This window comes from Camelus ferus, chromosome 8 (genome assembly GCF_009834535.1).
Source record: "Camelus ferus isolate YT-003-E chromosome 8, BCGSAC_Cfer_1.0, whole genome shotgun sequence".
NCBI classification, from domain to species: Eukaryota; Metazoa; Chordata; class Mammalia; order Artiodactyla; family Camelidae; genus Camelus; species Camelus ferus.
In genome coordinates this window covers 45306314-45331655 of record NC_045703.1, presented here as the reverse complement: position 1 = coordinate 45331655, position 25342 = coordinate 45306314, and the positions used below count along the sequence as shown (strand labels likewise).

Sequence of the window (25342 nt, the reverse complement as noted above, 5' to 3'; positions counted from 1 at the left end):
CAAAGCCCAAAGCCATATTGTGAGGCAGGGGATGTAGTAAAAGTGACTCTGGATCTTTTGTCTCCTAATACAAAGTCATGGTCATGGTCAAGAGGGTGAGTTTAATAAGAGTCTGATAAACCTGGATTTAAATTCCTGATCTGCCACTGACTAGCTCTAAATTTGACCTAAATCAAAGTTAACAGGATCACTGCAAAGATTATATGATATTTAAAAAATGCTTACCCTAGTGTCTAACATATAGTAAAGACTCAGCAAATGGGAGAAATGATTCCATCTTAAAAGAAAGGTATGCTACTGCGAGTGTATTGGATATAAAAAGGCAAAAATGAAAAGGAGTCAATGATCCTTTCAGGCTAATATTCCATGAGTCCATAAAACATGCTCTTAATGTGAAAGGAAAAAAAATAAAGCCAGAAGAAATGGGATACATCTGCCAACCAATTTTTTTTTAATGGATTTACTAACTGATGACTAAATATAAAAGGATGAACAATTAACAGTGATTGGGTAAAATAAATGGATCACAGCATCAAGGAATGTGGATAAAATTAGCTCCAAGATACTAAACTCAGGCATGAAAAATATTTGAGGATCATTTCAAGGTTAACAACCAAAATAAAAACCAACTGCTATGGAAGCAAAAAGCAAGCCTGAGTTTTTCAAGTGAGAATCTAGCACCTTACAAAATGGAATTCAACTCTTTCTGCTTATCAGCACCCATGAGAGAGCAGGTTTACAGGAGGGCAAACAAAATCACACCTTTCCCAGGAACATAAGAGTTCAAATTTGAAGGCCAATTTATAGACTCCTTTGTTAAAGGGCCTTCCTACAATGGAGAAAATGAGATATACTTTATCTTTCAGGTAAGGGAGATAAAAGCCAATTAAAAAAAAAGAAAGAAAAAAGAAAAAGGAGAAGAGAAAAGTGATGAATTGTATTCAGTAAGGTCCCCAAAGGTCAAATTCAGTAGCATGATGGGAATCATTAAAAAATTTAAAAAGCTCATAATTATACATATTACATGGAATTAAACTGAATTAACTGAAGAAACAAGGTGGGAGGATATTTTTTTAGGGGGAATTGTTTTAAATATCAATTTGCTCTAAGACCCCAGACAAAAGAGTTTGGGCTTTCTGAGTCCAATCCTATTGGCTTTAAGGAAATACAGGGGGGCCTCTTTTCAGTCTCTTCTATACTCAGTAGTGCACCATCTGCAAGAGAGAGTCTCCTCCCCTTCCCCCAGGCCACCCTCCAGCCAGGTCAGATTCGGGAAGCGCTGCTTCCACCACTGGAAGAGCGGAGCTCTGAGTCAACACTGCTGAGCACCGACTAGTGTCAGCGTGACCACTCGACCCTCAGGCTCACGTGTGAGAGCAGAATTCTACCAGCATCTTCACAAAAGACCTGAGGAAACTCTGGACTCAAAAACAATAAAATAGAAAACAATCACCATGGGGTCCTCTGATAAGAGTTCTACAAAACATTGGAAGAGGAGCACAGATTTATTGACAGAAGAGTTTCATGATTTCAGTAAAGGCACAAGGGGCCAGGACCTCCTGAAAACAAAAATAGGCCATGAAAAGAGAAAAACAAGCCAGTGCAGGAAATTAAAGGAAAATAAATACCACTACTAAAATTAAAACTCCTGTTAAAGGCAGTAAATAGTAGGCCTGGCAGTAAGAACCTAAGATATTTGAACTGGAGAAATATGTCTAGAGTATAGAAAATATATATGTTATTAAAATATTAAAATGCTTCCAGATTGACTGACCCTCAGCAGTCAGGCTCTTGCAGGACTTCCCTAAGACGCAGCAACGAACAGTAACTCTTGGTACAGCAGGGGGCTCCCAAAGCTCTGCTCCAGCACTGAGACCGGTGTTTGTTCTAACCGTCCTGGGCAATGCTGGCTGCCAAACCAATTGCTAACTATTCTAGATATTATCCCTTGGACCTAATCCAAGAATAATAGGTATTAACAGTCAAAAAAGAGAAGGGAGCAAAAGTAACAATGAAAATGATAACTGAAGGAAGTTTTTTAGATTTAAATAAAAACTGATCTAAAAATAAAAGAAAAAATGAGGCAAGCTCACGACATCTCAGGCAACATAATGAGCGAAGACTGAACTTGGGAGCCACGTTCACTGTTTAAAACCAAAAGATTGGATTGACTGGGGCTGGCCTAATCGCACGTATGTGAAAGGAAGTTTTGGTTTACTTTTTAGTTTTTTCAGTTTTGTTTTATTTTTCTTAAAGGAAAATCAGAGACCAAATGACTAGCCAGATCTGAGTGTGGATGTGCCGCTCAAATCGCCCTTCAGAACTGAGAGGTCCATTCTCCCACCAGCTGACTGCTGGTGGCTCAGAGCTGCCTCCCTCTCCAGGAACTGCCCTTGACCCAAGGAGCTTCCTTGCCTAACTAAGCACGTGGGCCCCTCTCAGCCAACGTCCAAGGCCTGGTCAATGCAGAGGTACGAGGCTCGGTTCTCATGACTGAATTCAGGATAACTCTGAGGGGTCACGGGAGCTCCTTGTGGAATCGATTGAGGCCTCGGGTGTAACGATCACAGTTCAGCTTCTCATTCTGCTCAGTGTCACTTCTCTCACTCTCTCACTGGTGTTGCTCCCAAGGGTTCCCACCAACGAACCTCCTGCACACAACACTCTCAATGTCTGTTTCCAGAGAGCCCAAACTGAGACACTAGATCATGACTATTGGGACCTGAGAGACAAGAGGACAGAAAGAACTAAACACATCCACCCGCGGACTAGAATCTGAAATGTCCCCATTATGACCCAGATACAGGAGCCCTCAGGCCCCGTAACATCTCATTTCGGACTAAAGGTCCACAGGGTCCAGGGAAAGACAACCAACAAACCATTAAATGGTTAAGTCAGGAAGTGAAATCCTAATCTTTTCCATACAAGATAAATGTGGAATTTTTTTTTAAATACAGGACATCTAAAGCTGAGAAAGCAGTTAAATGAAAGCTGACAGTCATAAGATGATTTCACTACAGATAAAAGTAATTTTATAAAAGTTTTCTACAAAATGTTTCAAAAATTTGAAAATGAAGGAAATTTATCAAACTCATTTGAGGAGGCTAAAACTGGATGAGATAGTAACAGGCGAATCTCACTTCATAACATATGGGCCAAGATTCTCAAGCAGCTTGTTTTATGAGGCTCCTTTTCACCTGATGAAAAATAAGTCCGTAAGTAAAATGTACATATTGAACTATAGGTTTTGTGGGTGAGAAAAATAATTAAGAGTTATATATGAACCCTAGCAATGTTTCTTTGGAAAGAATAATAAGAAAAACTCAGGCAATTCAAATCAAGAAAAATAGGACAAAATATAAAGTTTGAGAAGACATAAATCTACCATAAAAGAGAAGACCAGGCATATCATATGTTAATAAATCTGAAATTCTCCACTGAACAGACTATTTTCAGAAAAAAAATTATCAAAATCAGCTCAGCAAATCAAATGAAAAGTGAAATACAGAGTTAGGAAGAAATTGAAAAGGTTATCAAATTATTATTCCCTCAAAAAATACAGAGCCCAGAAGATTTTATTATGAATGTCTAAACATCCAATGATCAGGTAATTCCAAGCAATAGACACTTATTTCACCCTACCACCACCACCACCACCACCACTACTACTAGCAGCTAGTGCCTTGGCCATTGATGCATTTATTCCTCACAATAATCCAATCACACGGGTACTGTTATGACACTGAGGCACAGAGAGGTTAACTATTTTTCCCAAAGCCACACAGCTAGTCCTGCTGGAGCTGAGAATGCAGGCCATGCTCCTAACCACCACTCACAAAGAAAGGCTCAAGCCTTTGTCTAAGAACCCATTATACCCTGATGACAAAAGCTTTGTAAATTAAATGTTTTTCTTCCTTTCTAAATGACCAGAAACATTTTAAATAATCAAATACTTGCATGGCACTTATTATGTGCCAGGCAGTGTTCTAAGCAGGTTACAAATATTACTGTACTCAATCCCCATAACCACTGTGGGAGGCAGTTACCATCATCAACCTTCTGGACAGATAAAGAAACAGAAGCACTGAGAGGTATTCAATGAAACGTCTAAGATCACACAGCTAGCAGGAGGCAGAGCAAGGATTTAAATCCTGGTCATCTATAAGGTTTGTATACAGTGCCAGATTAAACACCAAAAAACATGCTAAGGACAGCAGAGACTATAACTTTTAAATTAATCATAAATTACTGCTTATGGAAATCAGATATGGAAATCAAAGCATCACTTAAGGAACAGGTCATTATAAGCAAACAGTCCTTAGGTGCCATTCTACAATCTCACAAATAATCTAAACCAAAAAAAAGCACATGAAAAGCAAAGTCCATATGGCCAATCATTAAAATCATAATCAGGCCAATATTTTTGTATAAAAAATAATAATTACAGAACTATATGTAAATCATAAGTACAATCTATACTATGACTAACAGTCATCACGGCTTCATTGCCTGGTTAAACCACTGTAACGTCTACTCAGCAAAGATGTAAGACACATCACTTTCTCCAACACAACCTAAAACATTTGTGCAAGTGATTTCCTTTTCATTTTGTGGTATCAGAGTAAGACCATATTAGTTCATTGTGGATTTCAGCACAGTCTGAGATGAGTCTGAAACGTAGGAAGCACATGACATCAACAACCCCAAGGAGAATGTGCAACCAGGATCAAAAACAAAGCCTTCCTTAACCTTCATATACAATATTGTGCAGACTGTGAGAGAGACTGCAAATACGGGTCACAGATGAATCCATATAATTATGAACTGTACACCAAATTTATCTGGAACAATAAACTTTTACTGCCTGCGATAACAGAACCAACCAACCAAATGACATTTATCTTTAATATAAAAGTGACTGTTACATTCCAGTTAAATTTTGATTCTTGAGTATTCACAGTAATACCCATCAATAATATGAGATTATTATGGGTACCTCTGGGTTCATGTGACGTCCTCATTTCACTCTCTGTTCTCTCTTCAAAGTCTTCTTTGACATCGTCAGCATGCTGGTCTCTGGAAAAAAAGAGGTGTTTTAATATTTTATAATAGAAATGTTTTTTTAAAAAAATGGTTCAATACTACATTTCAGCAAATGTTTTTCTTAATTTAAAAACAAATGGTACCACTGAAAAGTCAGACAGGATTTTCAGTTTTACTAAGAAGCAATTAATATTAATAACACCTATAACGGTTCATTGTCCTCATTATCAATTTCCATTACTGTTCAGAAAGGAGATTTTAAAGAGAGGAATGGTATACAAGTTAACTATTCTGGAAAATGTGGCTATGGAATAATTCCACTTTAAGTTGGGATATGTATTCATGAGGAATTTTTACTCGAACTGTTTGGGAAGACTACAGTCTAAAAAAAGAAAGTGAAAATCTATACCAGTCAATCAAGTCACTAAATACTACCCAGCTCCAGGATTTGGGATTGAGGCTGAGTCTGGTGCAGGAGAATCAGACTCAATTCTAGGAAGCTTTTCCTGGCTTAATCAGATCAAATTCAGAGGCTGAACTAATTCCACCTCTTTCTGACCAGGAATGACCATGCTAATACAACCACGCCAAAGGTGCTCTAAGATGGAACAGACCGTTACAATCTGAAGTCAAAGCTTTACCCTGAAGTCAGGGACAAAAAGGGCTTTGAAAGAGACCAGGACAGGCTTACTTATAATTCCTTTAAAACTAAATTCTAGGGATTTAAATTTTTAAACCTAATCGATTTCATTCTCAGAGTTGGAAATAAATCCGCTTTTGCAATTTATTTCTCGGGACTATCTCGGGTGTGATAACTGGCCTACATATGCATTTATGATGCTCTGTTATTTCATCTGTGATCATACCTTTACAAATACACCCTGAGTTTCTTGAAGACCCAGACCATACTTCCCCTGTTCAGGGTTAAAAGGGGCGAATACATTCGAAACCAAACATCGTAACAAAATATTAAACATTTTTATAATCTTAATTACAAAGGCACTAATATATTCTCCATTTGGAACAGTAATTTAACACTATGATGCCAACATAGTTAGCATGTGATAAATAAATGTTCACTACTCCTTAGAAAGATCATTTCTAGGGACACATGAAATTTCATTGGAATCTGAGCTCCCTGGCTTAGTTCAGACTAAAAACAACTTTTCAGAACTGCTGAAGGATACTTGCTTATTTGAGAATGGGGAAGATTCACTGTCATTATGTAATAAAAGTATTTTTTCCCAAGAGAACTCAATTAAATGACTATGGAGGCTCTTACTACATAGAAAGAGTGGAGATCCAGGTATAGTGAAAGCAAACATAAATCACTGATTGGAGAAAGGACATTAGTTGAAGTTATAATAGAAAACTTTGTCCTCTCCGTAAAAACAGTGTTGAAGTTAGCCTTGGTAATTATATGTTCAAATGAGATTATGCTAAAATTAGCTCATGTGATCTTTTGAACTTTGTTTCATATTAAATTGGAAATAATTATCTTTGAGTTCACAAGCCCATCCCAGTAAGTACTGTGGCCACTGAGAAGAGTTTTTTGTGGATGGCTACATCAATATTAGAAACAACCACACATCACAGTGGTATCACAGTAATACCAGGCATTTCTCTGAGTCGAAGAAAATAAATTTCCAATTAATTAGTGCAGAATTCCTAAAAGCTTTAATGAATGGTTAAACAAAAACAAACAAAAACCAAACAATAGACCAAGGTCTTAGAATTTTCCCTAGTTTTCACTTTTCATGATTAAAACTGTCCACTGATAATTAAGAGTTACATTTTTGTCCTTTTAATAAAGCCTACTGTACATTTCTTTAGAGTAAACTTTATTAAAATAACACTGTAAGACCAAAGTATAAGGAAAGTTCTTTTGTATTCTTATGCCCAAATACAGTGCAAATGACTTATTTTATGAAATGTAAAAAAAAGGACCATTTTCTAGGAAGGAACAGAGATAGAAAAGGAAAATAAGGCCCTTAACACAGAAAGTTTCTTTGTGCCTCAATCTGCCATAATCCATCCCAAGAGAAGCAAAATAGAAGCTATCTGCTCTTATATCTATGTTGCTTCATTATAGAAGCATGTTCACTTCTCACTTTCCTTACTTTAACTCATGATATTTAATAAAATTTAACCCATATATACTTGGGAATATATACCCAGACATTTACCCTCACCAAATACAATTCCAATACAGGACTCCACAAGAAGTGTTTCTTGAACGTTTTATTTCCAATTAATGTATTGATTCTGCTAACTCCTTAAAACTGCAAGTTTTCTAAGAAGCCCCTTTGGGTTCTATGTGATGTTTCCTTCAGTGAGAGGGCTGGAGGGGTGGTCTGAGGGTGGGGTCAATCTAAGTAGTCTATTAAAACAGGCATTATAAATAGGTAGACAAGTAGACTGAAGGAAACAGAATCCTGATCAAGCACATCCAGAAATGTGGAAGCAGTATTAGTAAGAAGTAATAAGAAGAAAAGTTAACATACTTAACATGCTATGCAGCAAAGTTTGGCTGAGCTCTTTACAAGTCCAATATTTCATAACAATCACTGGAAGAAGGTTCTGTTGTTACATCCACCGAAACTTAAAAGAGGTTAATCCTGAATTTTCAGGGCATGTATAGCACCAGGTCTTATTGACACCAGAATTCATAATTAGATGCAATTATTATTTGTTTTTCACCCTTGTGTTTTTCCAGAATAATACATATCCTTGTTATATGGCATTAAAGGGAACTTGCCTTCTTGCACCATAATCTTATTTTCAAGCTTTTATTAATAAGGACAGGAAGGAAGAATCTGACTCATTAATATTCTTACCTGTTTTACATTTTATTTAAAATAAAAATTGCTTTCTCATTGAGCAACGCATATTTCTCTTGCCTACAAAGTTAGGAATTTCACTGCTAACTCTGAATAGGTACTGTGATGAATTTCTTTCTCTATGCAAAAATGAAATGCTTTATCTAAGATTTCAACATCCCAAGCAAAAAGTTATTCTTGCTGCACAGCCTTCCAATTACGAACAAAGTCTGTTTATATCAGAACGTCAGAACTCTGTGGTAATACTATATAATACACTCTTGAGCATACTTCAAGATACGTTCCTTGACAGGTTTTTTTTTAAAATGACAACCCAAAATATTTTTATGTTGTATTTTAGTATTACAATTTTGCTCTACTTAAAAACGCCTTCATCTTCCCCTCTTGATCAACATTTTTCATTGCCAACAATTTCATTCAGGGAGTACAAGGTGATTAGGCATAGGGGAGCAAATTCAAACATGGAGAAAGCAGCCCAGCAGGGGTTACACATAAAGTCTTTGGAAGTGGACAGACCTGGTTCATATTTCAGCTCTGCTACTTACTAGTTCTATATGACCTTCAGCAAGTTACTGAACTCCCCTAATTCTCAGCTGCATCATCTGTAAACCAATAATGAATCCTTCACCTCTACAGGCATTTTGAGGACTTGATAAAATAATGTACAGAAAGTGCTTAGCACACAGCCATCCGTAGGAACGTGATAAATGGCAGATATTACTATTTGAGAACTATTTACACTTTAGGATAAAATTATTTACTGATACCTGTTTTCTTTAAAGTAACCTGCTTTCCTCAAGTTTTAAGACAGCTTTTAGAGTAATGATTATGAGCCAGACTATAGGCAGACACCTAGGTTATAATCCAGGTCTGCTACTTACTAGCTGTGTGACGTGTAGCCAAGAGAGGCTCTGCCTGTAGAATGGAGATGTAATAATAGCACCTACCCCCACATAAGGCATATGGAGGGTTAAATGATCTAACATAAGTAAAAGCACCTAGAAAGTGCCTGGAATACAGCAATTTCTCTGCGGATTTTAGAATTTTTAAGAACCAATTTATTTCAACATTTCTTTAAGCTTGAACTGAAATAAAATCACAGCTTAAAAGCTTACTCAAGAATACTCTTCGGGCTTTTAATTAAGACAGTGGAATCCACTCAAATGGAAAAATGTTTTCTTTCTGAGTCAGCATTCTCTTTTTCTCTGTAATTATGTGTCATGCTTTAGATGTCTTACTATCTTACTCTAATTATACTCTGTGGTAAATATTAGTGAAACAAACATTAGGAGAGTAAATACAGAGTAACAGGATGGCATCTGAATGTAAATAGCTGTATTCCTTCAAGTTTGTTTATTTTTCATTTAAAAACAATCCCCAGCCAGTTATGTTTCAATCAGTCATCAGTTTGTTAAAAATAATATTGAAAAATATGAAACAATTACCTATTTTGCTTCAATTCAGGGATTTCAGCCATCTCTCTAAATCCAGCATGAGCTTGGTTTGGCGCGTACCTTAAACAACCCCAATCCTTCTGTTTTTAGGAACTTATTCAGTGTCAAAGGGGCTTTGTTAGAGCTGCAAAGTGCCTGTATCCCCAGTAGCAAGCGGGCACACAGTGAATGTAGTGAGAGCTGTAAAAAATGTAGGGTTTCCTATTTTGAAAGTTAACAGGATGTCTCCTTGCATGCCCCCAACATTAAAAAAAAAAAAAATTATAGGCTAAGGTCACCCACAGGTAAAAAAATCAGAGAATAGGAATCTCAAGGCTGTACGTTAGATGAACTATAAGAATGTTTGAATTGCCTCCAAAATGCCTCCTACAAATGAAGAGCCTGTGCTTGAATAGCTTCAGGACAAGAAAGTCATCATCTTCAGAGATTTGGAAAAGATAGCAAATAAAACCAGTGGCATTAAAACGTTTATGTCTATACTTAACATTTGAATAGTGTTTTTATAATTAAATTCCTTTTGAGACTATACATTAACAATAGTTTTAATAGTGTTTTCATAAACAAAGCCCAAGAGTTTTGGTTTACTATTTTTCTAATGATTATAAATAAAACATTTTGATTAATAAGTCAACTAAAGTATAATTTAGCATCAGGAACTGTTAGTGAAGAAAGGAACATAATGAGTAAACATAGTGGATATTATCAAGATGCTAAGGAAACCCACCAGTAAAATGAATTCAGCAATTAATTAATCAATTCTAAGATGAAAAGCCCTAACCAATAAGGTGAGAGGTGGGAAACAAAGACCACGTATCATAAGAAGAGCAGGGCTGCACTGCCTTCATGCTGTTGGCAAAGGAAGGAGAATAGATGCCGCTGCGTTTCTACTGCACAGAAAAAGGTGTCCTGAGTCAGGAGTAAGTGCTATTCGAGGAGATAAATTAAGCCCCTGCAACAATAGCGTTCTAACAACTTCCCAGGCATCGACAATAACACACACTCTGAATGGCTGCCTTGGTGTCACAGTGGTTGGCATCAGAACTATGAGTGTTTTAACTAAAACCTAGCTTCTCCTCGGAGCACACAACTGTATAGATTCGACTCAGATTCCCAAGAGCTGGAATATCTGAAAACTTCCACAGCTCCTAATCCACATCCGGCAGCCCATCAACAAAAGGGGGAAGGGACTTTACATCAGCCAGGGATTGCCTAGCCATTCGATGACTTTCTCCAACCCTCGACACCAAGCCCTCAGGACCAGAGGACCTTAGGAGGCAAAGCAAAGTTTCTGAAGATCCCTAATTAACTTCTGCAATCTTCTAGAACTTTTGGCTGTAAATTAATTTTATTCTACTTGATTTTACAGTTTTGCAAAGTAAAGAGACATATATGCTTATAGTTCCGTATCTGATGTTAGTGTGTGTTCCCATCTGTTTCATAGGGCCCTTCTCATGGGTACAGATGGGTAAATCCGATTCATCCTAAAAATACAAATCAGACTGAAGCTGCAGTTCCTACATCTGCTCTATGTAATTCGCAGAGTAGAAACAATGGACCTACAACTTGAAAAGCCATTTTAATGGCATATAAAGAACTTAACTGATTGAATTTTTTCACTGGATTTAGGTTAGTAATGGGCATTTGCTTTGCAAGGTAATATGAACATTAGCAGTTATTTTTTAAATGCTTTATTGGGTTTCTGTGGTTATGGCTAAGCAGGCTTAAACAGCATGGGAGCTTGACACATTATGTGATTTTTAATAGAGACAGCACCTAATTTAGAAACACAATTACACGCAGCTGTAGAATAGATTTCAGGAGGATAAGAGTAAGTGGGATAGACACTGATGTTTCTATTTGGTAACACACTGTGAACGATTACTCCAGGGAAGGGTCCTTATGTTCAATAACAATTCTCAAAGTCTGGTTGATAGATAACTTGCCTCCACCACCTGGGAGTGCTTGTTCAAAACAAACTGGGATGCACCTTAACATTTCCTGAATCAGTATCTCTGGAGATGGTACCTCAAAGGCTGCACTTTTAACAAGCATCCGATCCTTCTGATGGAAAACAAAGTTTGAGACCCATAGGCTTTATTAAGATATATAGAGAAATATACACTTTCTTTTACTCAGCTGTAGACACACACAGACTTAGGGTTATCAGTCCCCAGGAAAGGTTCCTCCACTGATTGGTAGAGCCCCAGCCTCACCATCTTGCTGCCAGGAGCACTGTGAGGGCAAAGACGAACTGCTGCTCTCCCAGGTAAGGAAAACAACTCACTGAAAGCTCCAGACCCAACACATACACTCCTCTCGCACCTGATGAATGAATGGATAACTGGGAAAGGATTACATCCTCACACTTCGATCTGAATACATGGTGGGAATTCGCTCATCACCTGACCACCCATTTGACAAATCTCTGTAGGAAAACAAATCCAAACATTCAGCACACCTACAAAAAGACTCAAGGTGGAGCCCTCTTAAGGTGGGGCAGGGCTTCCCAGCTGGACTGCCTTGGATCCCTGGGTACAAGTGTGCTGAGGTATTGTTGGCTGTAGCCTTGTTAAGAGCCAGGACCCTGTCTAGTCACCCAGAGGCAGCCCTAACCATCTCGGTGCACCATATAAATGTCATTTCTGTGGTATCATTTTCTATGTGGGCAGGTAGTTAAACAACAGTTTGGGAAACACTGCCCTAATTTATAAAAGTGTAATTACATATTTGGGGGATTTATCTCATCATTTAATAATCACCCCTTAGATAGCAGGTGTGGGATTTTACAAAGTTGAGAAGGAAGTTTTACTGGAACAAAAACAAGCAGCAGTTGCCTCTTAGGTTACATAACTGCCGTGTTAAGGGTCCTGGGGGATGACTCGTCGTGGCCAGGTATCCTCACTGTGTGCCAGGCAGTGTGACGGTGTCTCACAGAATCAGAGAAGATGTGGCCTCTGCCTTTATGGACCTTACCACCAAGAAAGTAAGCAGACTTGGCGGAAGTGTTTCCACAGAACCGTCAACAGTGTTGGGATGTGGACAGGAAAGCATGTAATGAGGAATCTGATCTCAGGTCTAGAGCATCAGATCCAGCCTCCATGGAAATGAGAGCTGCCCTGGAGCCTGCGAGGTGAGAGACTCCCTAGGAGAGGGATGGGGGTTCGAGGCAGAGAGAAGAATGCTGGAGGACCAGGGAGGCTGAAGCATGACGTTTGAAAATAGCCTGGCAGCAAAAAAGCTGGAAAGTTAAGCAGGGGCCAGATAACACTGGGTGGGTATGCTTCATTCAGATCTGTGAGGGTCTTAATTCCAAGAGTGATGGGAAGTCACTCTTTTAAGCAATTTTAAGCAAGGAGATACACTCCCAAATGGATTTTTAAAATGCAAACTCCTAGGCTCTAGCCTGAAAGATTCAGGCAGCCTGGGCTGGGCCCCCACTTCTGAATTTTAGAAATGGCAATTAGAATCTACAGAGAAGCCAGGTTTGGGAAGTACTGCTACGGGACATTAGTAGTCCATCGGTCCATCCCAAGCAGGTGGCCTATGAACTGGCCCTTAAAATAATATTTACAGTATAAAAAGGACATACATGTTCCCTGTATTGTTAATTTATCTGGCCCTATGATGTCTGCTCCTGGATCAAAGGCAATGCCAGGATATGACTTCATTCTGGTGACAGGCTGGCACGTGAATGGGCGAAGGCGATGGTGCAGGAGACACCACCAGCCACCTGGACCACCCCACGCCTTCCGCGTCACAGCTCCCATCTCTCCAGCTCTGCTCCCCTACAGGGTTCACCTGGGCTCTGGCTGCTCTGTCTTCCCACCTCTGGCAGCCTCACTCTGTGACTGAAGGGAACAGGCATTTAAATAGCTCAGCTTCCTCATCTCATTGGGTGGAGAGCTGAGGTGTGTGTTTTCTAGTCTCCCAGAGTGCTGCCCACAGGACTGGTTCCCGCTGCCACAGAAGTAGCCAGAGTGTGGCAACGATGCTTTTACTGGCTTGGCTGTCTCTGCTTCCCGGCCTCACCTCCTCACACCTTCCCTCCTCCCTCCAATGGTGTTTTCCTCACCTCCCAAGTAAACCATTTGCAATCAAATCTTTGTCTCAGGGTCTGCTTCTGGGGGTGCAAACTGTCTCTTGCTCTCCCAAATGACTTTTTTTTTAAAAAGTGAAGTCCGGCAACCAATTTTTAGTAAATTATTAAGAAGGATGCAAAGAAAATGTGTAAAAACCTGAGCGGGAAATACCACCCATATAAGCAATGATTATGAGAAGAGAAGAGAGAACATACTGACATTATGAGAATCAGCCTGTCTAAGTACTCTATTCAAGCTCAACCCAGGGATAGCAAAAAATGGGCCAGCCTTACTCATGCTCCTCTGGAATAAAAGAAGTACTGTGAAACAAACAAGTACCCACAACGCTAATAAAAATGAACATTTATTGAGGGTTTATTAAGTTAGTCACTGTTCTCAGAGCTTTGCACAGCTAACGATTTCATTCGTAAGTCCAAGGGAAAGAGTCATTGATACAAAATTTTTATATTTGCTTTTAAAATGAAAAACTATCAACTATGTTCACACAGATTCACTTATACCAAAGAAGCCAGCTAACTTCTACTCTGTTAGTTCCACCCTTGTATCAACCATCCTGGAGCCATCAGATAGACTTGTTAACAACCTTCCTTTTGTTTGTTAACATTTACTGTGTTGGCATCTCATAATCATTTATATCTAAAATGCCATATACCACTTTGATTGTTGAGAACTAGTGACTGCCCATAGAAGAAAAAATAAAATAATCTAAAGCCAATTTTTAAAAATGTAAAAGAATAAAATTTATATTTAAAAGAGTAAATAAATATGTTATTCTGGTTATTTTGGAAATGTTTTTATTAATAATAAAGTATTTGGACTGGAAAATCATGATGCCTGTAATCATTTCTTAAAAATACTTAGCATAAAAAATAAAATGAGGGTAGGCTGTATAGCCAGTGGTAGAGCATATGCTTGGCATACATGAGGTCCTGGGCTCAATCCCCAGTACCTCCATTAAGGAAAATAAATAAATAAAAAAGTAAAATAAAATAGAATTTAAAAACTCTTAATCAGAAATGTCCAACTTAAAAATTCAGGGATCATTAGGGATTGCCTCCTTCACGTTCCCTTTGACAACACATAACTGATCATCATAAATCTCTGACATTTCCGCTAGCCTCGAATAAATAAGTAAATCAGTAAATAAATAAATTAAATAGAAATGGTAAATCTGGAAAGTTGAAGAACAAGAAATCCAAACAGTCTTTGAAACCATGAATGATGTATCCTAGCACCCTAGAATGAAGGTATATCACTTAAAATAAGTGTATTAATTCACAGAGATGTAATGGCAGGTTACAATTCACTGAATCAAGACAGTATGGACTAAAAATCTTTGTAATGTAAAAAAATACTCAGATAGCAATCACATGCAGTGGGTCATCACAGAGACCTTACAGTGTCCAAGGTTGTCTCCTGAATGTGATTACATGAAAAACCATGATCACACCTCACAAAAGACAGTTCACTGGAATGGTCAGATCCACTGAAACATCACTCTTTTCTAGAGGCCACACTTGTGGTTCCCAGAGGTGGCAGGTGGGTGGTGGGGTTGGAGGAAGGTGGTCAAAAGGTCAAAACTTCGAGTTATACAATAAATAAGCACCGAAGACGTACAGCGTGGTGACTATAGCTAACACTGCTGTACGGTATATTTGAAGGTCACTAAGACAGTAGGTCCTAAAAGTTCTCATCACTAGGAAAAAAACTTTTTTTTTTGTTCTATATGAGGTGATGACTGTTAACCAAACTTACTGTGATAATATCACAGTGTATGTAAGTCAAGTGACTACGTGCTACACCTTAGACAGGGCTGTATGTCAATTTTCTCTCATACTGAAAGAAAAAACATTACTCTTTTCTTTTCGTACAATGATTTCAAGTTTAAAAGAACCCCCCCCCACACACATACAAAATCATCTAAAACAATCGCCCCTTTCTGTTGTGAGGAAACTGGCTGCAGGTATCTGGCCCAGAGCCCAGAAAGTTAGTGAAATGCCTGTGAGATGGAATGGCCAGCCCTTCAGAGTATTCTGTTAAAATTTAAAATAACATCTTGGTTTTTGAAATCTAAACTTCAGGTGCCCCTACCAACTTGTGAGTCAATGAACTTTTTTCTGTAATTACTACTATGTGAATTAGTACTTTGTTTTAAAGTAAATTTCCTAAAGTGGTATGTCCACATTTTTAAGGCACTGAATTGGGTAAATGAATTGATGTTGCATTAGTTATGGTTTCAAGGATTAAAAAAAAAAATCACTGTTGTTAATAATTAAAGAAGTTACAGCTCTCCCCCATCTGTGGGGCAAAATTGCTTTTCTATAAGGATACTATTTCTTTAAATGCCATTACGCCAATAACACTGCTGTGAATTGGGAATCAGATGTATTAATTCAAATGTTCACCTGGTTTATCCTTAAGAACAGAAGATATAAAATATTAAAATAAACAAAGAACTACATTGCCTTCGATTTTAAAAACATTCCATTAAAGAGAGCCCCCAAATCTAAGTGCTAAGGATCAGATTTCCAAAGTCTGCTTTCTTTTAGTAATATCTTCAGTAAATATAAGGGCACCGACCATTTACTTAAGGATGTATCAACCAAAACTCGGTTGTTCACTTAATAATCCACAGAGGTTAAAACATTTCAACTCAACTCAAGTGAAATCAAAACTAAATGACTGAGCATATAGTCCAATTAATGTCTTAATAGTTAGATATTAGATAAGGGGTAGGGGATTAAGAGGTATGTATAAAATAAGCTACAAAGATATATTGTATAACACAAGGAACATAGCCAGTATTTTACAGCAACTATAAAAGGAGTATGACCTTTAAAAATTGTGAATCACAACTGTATAACCTGTAACTTACCTAATATTGCACAAAAACTACACCTAAATTAAAAAATCTTAATAAAGTGAAATAATGGAGATGTAAGTACTCGGCAACATTCTTCATAAGGAGTTTGCCACCTTTCTTGCAAAGAATGGTTTTATGTAAGTATTGATCAGTTCATTCAGAAGTATGAATTGGCATGAAATAAAATGACTAGGATTTCCAAACTTTCAACATCAAGCAAGTTCAACTAAAAGGTGAACAAGTAAAAAGTAATCCTGCCTGATCTGGACATGCTTCAAAGTCCAAGTACTGATCCCCACCATCATTTTACATTAAATCAGGTGAATTTTCAATAATGTGCCAGAAGACGTCACCATAGAACATAAAACACCTAAAGAAAAAAGCCTCTTTCAACCACTGTGTTTCCAAATAACACTAATATGATCACTTTAATTACCTGATTTCAGGAGATGAAGAGATTTCATTTGTGTCTGTCCTTTTACTTCTTGGAAATGAGGGACTAGCCGGAGGCATCTCACCACTTAAGCGGTCTGGGAAAATGCGGTCTTTATTCAAATTGATTTCTGAATAGGGACAGTTGGCAGCACTAAGACGTTTTTTAGAAAGAAGAAAAAGAAAAGAGCATTCCTATTAGAACATAATTCTTCCAAATGATAGTCTACAAGATATAAAATTCAAAAATTTACCTAAATATACATATTTATATACGTGTATATGTATGATGAAACATACAGTATGAAATACTTCTATCTTTAAAACATAATTCAAGTATATTCTGATAGAACATATGTCTCTGCACTAGATTTTTAGATCCAATCTTCGAAAGTAGGCAGTGATCACCGAACAATTCCCTCTGTGCTGTCCAAGGGCAGGGTCTGTGCAAATCTCTGGGAACAATCAGCCCCAAGAAAAAAATGTTTGATGTAGGAAGGTTGGTGGCAGAGGAAGGACACAGAGAGACCGACTGACACATAAAGCAGACTGCTTCCTGAAGCGATCTTCCAAGCCCAGGGCCCTCACACAATGTTTAACCTCCTTAGTAACAGCCACTGCCCTCCAAAGAGGCAGGTTCCTCCCTGTGCCTGTCTCCAGGCCCAGGTGTGCACCTGATATCCTAGGAAATGCACAGATCAATCTGTAGCTAATCCGGTCCCTCATGTGAAAAGGGACCAGAGGCCACTTGGATAATGACCCATCTAGCTCACTGCCCTTCCACTGGTGACCCTGGTTGGTCTCTCCGATTCCATCTGGAGATCATTCCTGTTACCCAAGCAAAGGGAACCGAGGCCACTGACTGTTAATTTAACATTAAGGCAGCACACTCCTGTGCCCAGGCCTCTGCTCTCCAGCCTCCAATAACTGGGCAGCCTCTGCATCTCAATACATAATCAACCCCTCCAACAAACTCCCCGTCTTGCCCCTTGGTTTTAAGGAAGCTTCCTGAAATCTGGAAACGGTCTGGACTTTGGGAAGTTGTATTAGTGTCTTGCACAGTCTTTTCCTCAGGTTAGGTGATACTGGGAACGCTAATAATCACTCAGAGAAAAATTTTAAATAGCGTATTTTTGCCCTCCACCAAGAGAATCTGACACGTCCTCCCAAGAGGAGAGAAGAGTTTGCAAGTGCTCCCAAGTGATTCTGATAACGGCCTATGCAATTTATCACCGGTTATCGTGCAAGCGAAAGTACAACCTTTTTCTCTTTACCTACTGCTACTCTGCAGTGGTATCTATGCAAAAGAGGAAAGGAAACAACATTTGACCCTGTGTTGACATAACGATGCATAAGGTTAACCCAACAATAACAAAAACAAGAACTAGTGCTATTTATGAAGCACTTAACTATATATCACACACTGTGTTAAGTACTTTACATCCAGTATTTTCCCTAATCTTCACAACCACCTGTGAGGAAGGCTTTCCATGTGACAAGCTAAGGTTTAACACGGTTAGATACCTTCAGCCTTGAATCATTTCATTCGTTTGTGCAACAAGGATTTATCAACTAAATATTTATGTGCTAATGACCTTTCTGGGCATTAGAAACACAGTGAAAAATAAAAAGACAGGCTGCCCGTCCTCATGGAGCTGATATTCTGGGGAGAGATGGGCAGCACATGATTGCACAAGTCAGACGACTTCACTCAGCGACAACAGCCACGGAGGGTGACGCAAGAGAGAACACGGCGCTGAGGGAGGGCCTCGCTGAAGGAGCAGCATTTAAGCAGTGCCCTCAAGGTCAGGAAGAAGACCATTCTGTCAGTCCAGGGAAAGAACATTCCAGGACATGGGAAGAGTGATGCACAAAACAGGGAAAGCCTGGCAGGTGTGAGGGCAGGACAGACCAGCGAGGCTAGAGGAAACAAGCAAGGGCAGGAGGCAGAGCAGAAGCTGGTGGGGAGGGGTATCATGCAGCACCGAGCAGGCCAGAGTCCCCAGCTCACGTTGTCAGTTTAGGTTCAATTTATAGCCACCAGCAGACCTTCAAATAAGGGAATGATAGGGTTTGATTTACAACTGAGAACCACCACTCCGGATTCTCTGTAAAGGGAGGACATCAAGGCAGCAGAGTTGGAAGAGAAGTTATCTAAGAGTAAAGATACGACAGTGACTTGAATGTGTGCTTGAAATGGGGACAAAGAGGGTAGCCATGGTTATTTTGGGGATCCCTCCAAAGGAACCTGTGGATGGACCAGAGATGTGGAATGACATAAAGGACGGATTTAAGAACGGCCTTTAGGTTTTTGGTTTGAAGAACTAAGTGGTAATAGGGGAGCCTCCTTTTTTTTTTTTTCCTATTGTTCTGAGATGAGAATGACCAGAGGAAAGGAGACTTGAGGGCAACATCAGGCACTGTGGAGTGTTTATTACGCATCCAAACAGAGATACTACGGTCACATAGCAATGAAGCAGCTCAGAGGAATGAGCATCCTAATTTACGTGCCCAATTCAGAATGGACATACTGCTTTACTTCATTTTACTCACTCAGCACTGATGTGGAGGAAAATCCATCTCCAACCACAATGTCTCTTTTGAAAGGCAACCTTTCAGGTGCTTCATGGGTTATCTGTACTAATCAGTGTTCATGGACATGAGTGACAGCAACCAACTCTAACTTGAACAGAAATGAATTTACCGCAAAGACGCTGGATGGCTCAGCAGGAAGGCTAGACAGTCAAGCTTGGGCAAGAAGCAGGGGATAGCTCCCTCCCCCAGAAATGATCTGTACTGGATGAGGCAGCCCGCCTCTCCTCCCAGGCCCTCAGCCACGTCCACGCCCCACCCAACACTCAATTCCACGGAGGCTGCAAACGCAGTCTGCTTCACCTGCAGGGCACCCCTCATAAAGGAAGGTCCAGACAGCAGCAGCTGATGGGCAATGTCTCTGCGCACACTGACACTGCCCACAGGCCTGAGGAAGGGGACCCTTTCCTACGGGAGGTGGAGCCCTGCCTGACACTTATGCTGATTTCAGGCAAAATGCAAAGGCCCTAGGGTTGTCTTATAATAAACATGTTTAGAACCAATTTCATCTTTAATGAACGCCCCTCCCTGGGTGGGTGGGGATACAAAATACAACTAGCTCCTCCTCCCGCTCTTAATTCTGATAAAAGAACTGTATTAACCACCTTCCAGATCCTGATCCTCTTTGACTCTTTTCTGTTCTTTCTCCCTCAAATTGTATCTATTTCTGTTGCAAATTCATCTACTTAAATTTTGCGGCAGCAGGAAAAGAAATCCAAATATAATTTTGGGGGTTTCTTTTGACAGTAATGCTGCTCTTCCTAGAATATCACAATCAAATGTTTCACTCGTTGTTAAAACACCTGGCTTTACAATGACTGAATAACTGTCTGTACATTTACTTTGGAAGAAAGTAGGGGAAATGAGGGTCCTGTTCCTAAACCCATACACGTCTCCAACACTGGCAAGGCGCTGGGATTTTTAGACGGCTGGGTCCCAACCACGCGCTCTAGTGACCAGTTGCAGTTTAGAAGGCTTCTATTATAAGCTCCACGAGGGCAGCCCCTTTGTTTATTTGTTGACTATGTGAAGGAAGAATGTGTGTCTCCAGGTCACCATACATAAGCCTGTGTAGCTCAGAGAGAGGCAAGACTGCAGGGCAGAATGAGACTTGCCATCTAAATACACCCCCCTGTCTGGATTGCCAGGGCCAGAGACAAATAGCAAACTCTTAACTGGAAGTAGAGGAAACAATCACAGCCTTCCAGGCAAAGATATGCTAACAGGCCAGGACCATCTGCCAAGGTGATGATCGGCTGTGGGTCTGGCACCAACACCTTCTCTTCTTTTGAACCCTGAGAAAAGTCAAGTGGGTTAACATACCTCCTATTCTTACAACTACTCTAGGGTAGAGAGGGAAGCGAGCTGGGAGTGGGAGATGATTAAAAAAAGAAGAAGGGAGATGCCACAAAATGCAAGTGAAGTGTGCACAGAGGGATGGGCAATGCCAGAGACGAAAATCAGGAACCTGGTTCTAATCATGCTCTGCACCTTTATCCACGACTCAGTAATGAGCAGGCACAACTTGGGAGACTCCACTCTCTCATCTGTAAAGTGAGGATGCTAACAACAAACATTACCACAGATTGAGTGCATTAACCAGGCTATGGGCTTTACCTGCATTACTTCATCTAACACCCACAGCCCTGGGAAGCTGTCCATATTCTAATGCTCATTTTATAGATGTAGAAACTGAGGCTTAAAAAAGGGAACTTGCTTAGTATCACTCCATCAGTCCTTGGTAGCATTCGAGTATGAGCTCTGGCTAACTCCTGTTACATTGTATTGGTAACAAGCTCCTTGCGATACTGAGAAGTTCCTTATCCTGAATCCATGACGATCAAATCCACCTGACAGTACCACTGCTAAAAAGATGGTGCCGTCATGCAGCTAAAATATACTGAGACAGTACTTCACCTCTCTGGGCCAACTTCCTCATTTTAAAGTTTATAAAATTCATATGCAGTTGTAAAAGTTAATGACTTCATAAATGTAGCGGTGCTGATTAAATTTCTGTGAAAAAAAGTGAGTTCTCACTAGGCTTACAGTCATTTCTAGTTTCTCATCCACTGAGTTTCTGGCAACAAAACGTAAGCAAGGCATGGCTCATTCACGCAATGTGCGTGTATTTAGCCATGAGCACACCCACACGTACACGGACACACAACTCTACCATTACTCAGATCCTCAGATGGCAGGGCAACAGATTCACACAGGATGACACGGCTCTGTTCTATTAGCAAATAATTCTATATCTGCTAAATACACAAATACTAGTCCTGCTGGCCCCGTAAGGAGGCAGTTTTTCCTTGGAAAGACTGGTCCAGCTTTATCAAGAAAAGTAGAAGGACCGCCTTGTCCACTGCGCCCCACTGCCACCTTTAGAACCCTTTTAATTGTGAATACATTTAAACAACTGGACAACGTCTTCAGTTTTCCAGCAGCTCACGTAATCACTCTCACACTCTGCTGCGACAAGAACCTGTAAAATACATCCAGCCACTGTGCTTTGCAGGAGATCCTAGTGGTTAAGAGCAGTGACTCTGGTGCCAGAAAAGCCTGGGCTGAATCCCAGCCCCATCACCCTTGGATCTTGGGCACTCTCTTCACCATTCTAACTCTCTTTCCTCTTCTGCAAAACAGAGATTAGAACAGTGCCGGCTTCATAGAGCTGCTGTGAGGATTAAACAACATAGTCCAAAAATAGTTTCGGGGACGTCAGAAGCCACCAAAAAATCTTGTGTATGATTATTATTATTTAAAAAGGAGAAGAAAAGCAACACTTAACCCCAACCGTGTGAAAGGACATCAGCAAAAATAAACAACAGCATTAAAAACTCCGTAACATGGCTCATTTGTGAAGGCCCTCAGGAAGGGCTGATGCTGTTCTCCAAGGGCTATTCCATTCATGCCGCTACAGAAATCTGTTTATGCCTCTTTAGAATCCTTAGAAATCTGGTCTCTATACAAGTAGGGACCTCACCTAACCCAGTATTTGGCAAAAGCAGGCACTCAGTAATTGTTTACTCCACAAATGGGTGGATGTTGAATTAATATGATAATTATAGTTTGCAGGTTTGCATCCAGAGTTACTAATTTTTTTAAACTCTATGGAGAGTTTATAAATATCTTTTAAAGAATATAGGAAACACTTTTTTCTTTTCTTGCTTAATTTCACCAAGATAAAATCTTACACAGAGAAGATTTACTTCTGAAGGTACTAGATACACAGAATGTCTACTTTTATGTAACTTCAGTTCTCCTTTAATCTCCTCCCATTATGACCTCTTAGTAGGCCAAATTTGTTCAAATGAACAAATCAACAAAGGGAAACACCTCGACACAACCCATATTAATGCTGCCTTGCTAGAGAGAGAGAATTAAGTAATCTGACTACTGAATATCCCTAAATATGAGGACACCATATCCACATTCAACCCACTGACTGTTTATATTTCAACATTTAAAAACTTCACGTTTTTAAATTTCATTGTTGAGAATACATGTTCAATTTCTAACATTTCTTAGATCAAATTCAGCTATTGTAATTTTCAGAGAAGCTAACAACACATGCTAGTCAAAACACAGGCTTTTGCTTATGTGTTCATAAAACTGATTATTCTTGCCAAAAGAGCAACTTTCCTTGTTATCTAAGCAAGGAATGCATGTTTTGATTTACGCAGTTTCGCAGTAAATTAATCCAAAGAGAATTTTCTCATTATGTTTTCCTAAACACAGCATTCTCGGCAAGGACAAAATAAGTGCCAGTGAAATGAACCTTTCAGAAAATACCCATGATGCAGCAGCTCTTCCCTGGGTCTGCCACGGAAATGGGAAACAGGCTGTGCTTGTGAAGGATTAATATGCTACCAGATAAAGAGCTTTGAGCTTCGTAAATAGAATAGCATATTCAGGGAGACTAAGAAAAGCCAGTTGAAAGCTGAGAAGAAGAGAAGACAGGACTCGGGCAGGAGCTGACACTGCCCACTAGTTCTCTGAATTGCATCCCTGTCCCAGGGTTGAGCACAGACCTGCCAGTTATGCCTGATATGTGACAAGGAAGTGAACACAACTTCTTAATCAATGTATGTCTTTTAAATCATCAGGTCTCCTTCTTCTTCTTTCACTCCAAAAAACAATGAGTCATTCTCTACTATGGTTCCAATTATACAGGAAGTTTTTTTTTTAAACCACATTTATCCATAAAAGCTTTCATGATTCTTTCCAAAATCTGTCCCTTCTTTTGGCAAATACAACACTGCATCTTGGAAACAATGCTCCAGAGATTACCACTGAAACTTGGTGAAATGGGTGTGGCCCAGCTAAGGGACCCTCAGAGGTCCACAGAGCACTTGGAGAAAGGCAGTCTTAATGAGTGGCCGGTGCCAGCAGTCAGGAGACAGGACTGTCACCACAGACCTCGCTGTGAGAAGCAAAGCTCTCTGCTCAGACCTACAGCACTCCCGAAGAGGCGATGCACATTGCTACACGGTGGGTTTTCTTCCCAGAAGACCAATCAATCAATCAATCAATCAATCTTTAAACATTTTCAATGGTACCCCCAACAACATAATGTAAGTCTTCACCCATTTTTAAGATTTCTTTTTTCTTTTCCTTCATAATTTCAGCAAACTGCCTTTAGTCCAATGAATATCTTGAGATTGTACAGTAGAAAGGTACATGTGTCCAAATTTCATTATTAGTTACTGTTTTAAAGTATCTTATACTTTAAGTTAGTTACAGCTTTCATAGTTCCATTAGTCCCTGAGTTCTTGAAGGCTGGATCTGACACTAAGCCACGGAGCGGGGCCCTGAGGGTCAGGGAGAGGGGAGTGGCCAGGAGCGCAGTTAGACTGGGGGCCACTCCTGGCTCCCTCTCACCAGCTGTCAACTAGGCAAACTGGAAAACCTCCCCAGGTCCATAACAGCCTCACCAAAAAGTAGAGAAAATAATAGTTCTATATTACAGGGTCGTTTGAAGGCTATCCAATACATGTAAAACTATTACAGCAGTATCTTACAGAGAGTAAATAAATGCTCAAAAAATGTTACTAAAAAAAACCTGTTGCTCCAGTTTCATTTGTTGAATGAAAGCACTTATAAATGTATAATGGAAATTTAGCATACTAATGTGTTATTTCTGGCATTTAGACTTATATACAGTAGTTCTCCCTTATCCACGGTTTCACTTTCTATGGCTTGTTACCTACGGTCAACTGAGGGCCAAGAATATTAAACAAAAATCCCAGAAATAAACAACTCGTAAGTTTTAAACTGCACACCATTCTGAGTAGCGTGATGAAATCTCTTGCCATCCCCCTCTCACCCACCCAGGAAGTGAATCATCCTTTTGTCCAGTGTATCCTGACAGCCACTTAGTAGCCAGCTTGGTTATCAGCTCCACTGTCTCAGTTTAGCAGCCCTTATGTTCAAGACACCCTTATTGTACTTCACAATATTCCCAAAGTGTAAGAGCAGTGATGCTGGCAATTTGGACATGCCAAAGAGAAGCCATAAAGTGCTTCATTTACGTGAAAAGGTGAAAGTTCTTGACTTGATAAGGAAAGAAAAAAAAATCACATGCTGATGTTGCTAAGATCTACGGTAAGGATGCATCTTCTTTCTGTGAAAATCGTGAAGAAGGAAAAAGGTATTCACGCTAGTTTGGTCACATCTCAAACTGCAAAAGTTAGGGCCACAGTGTGTAGCAAGTACTTAGTTAAAATGGAAAAGGCGTTAAATTATAAAATAAGACAGTGAGAAAAAGACCACATTCACATAACTTTCAGTACACTACATTGTTAGAATTTCTCTATTTTATTATTGTCATTGTTAACCTCTTATCGTGACTAGTTCATAAGTTAAACTTTACTACAGGTATGTATGTATAAGAAAAAAGAGTACATACAGAGTTCGGTACTATCCAAGGTTTCAGGCATCGCCTGGGGTCTTGGATGTATCTCCCATGGGAATAAGGGAGAAAGGGGGGCTACTGTATGCAATGACTGAAAATAAACT

The 25342-nt window shown here is 39.5% G+C and overlaps 1 protein-coding gene across 5 annotated transcripts in view; it reads right to left on the bottom strand.

Moving 5' to 3' along the window:
- L3MBTL3 (L3MBTL histone methyl-lysine binding protein 3) overlaps nt 1–25342 on the bottom strand; it is a 108693-nt gene that overhangs the window by 15373 nt on the left and 67978 nt on the right. For all 5 annotated transcript variants that reach the window (XM_032484900.1, XM_032484902.1, XM_032484901.1 and 2 more), the window contains 2 exons: nt 16737–16886; nt 4997–5076 (listed from right to left, as the gene is read on the bottom strand). In XM_032484900.1, coding sequence (XP_032340791.1) covers nt 4997–5076; nt 16737–16886 — 230 coding nt within the window. The remainder of the gene's footprint in view (nt 1–4996; nt 5077–16736; nt 16887–25342) is intronic.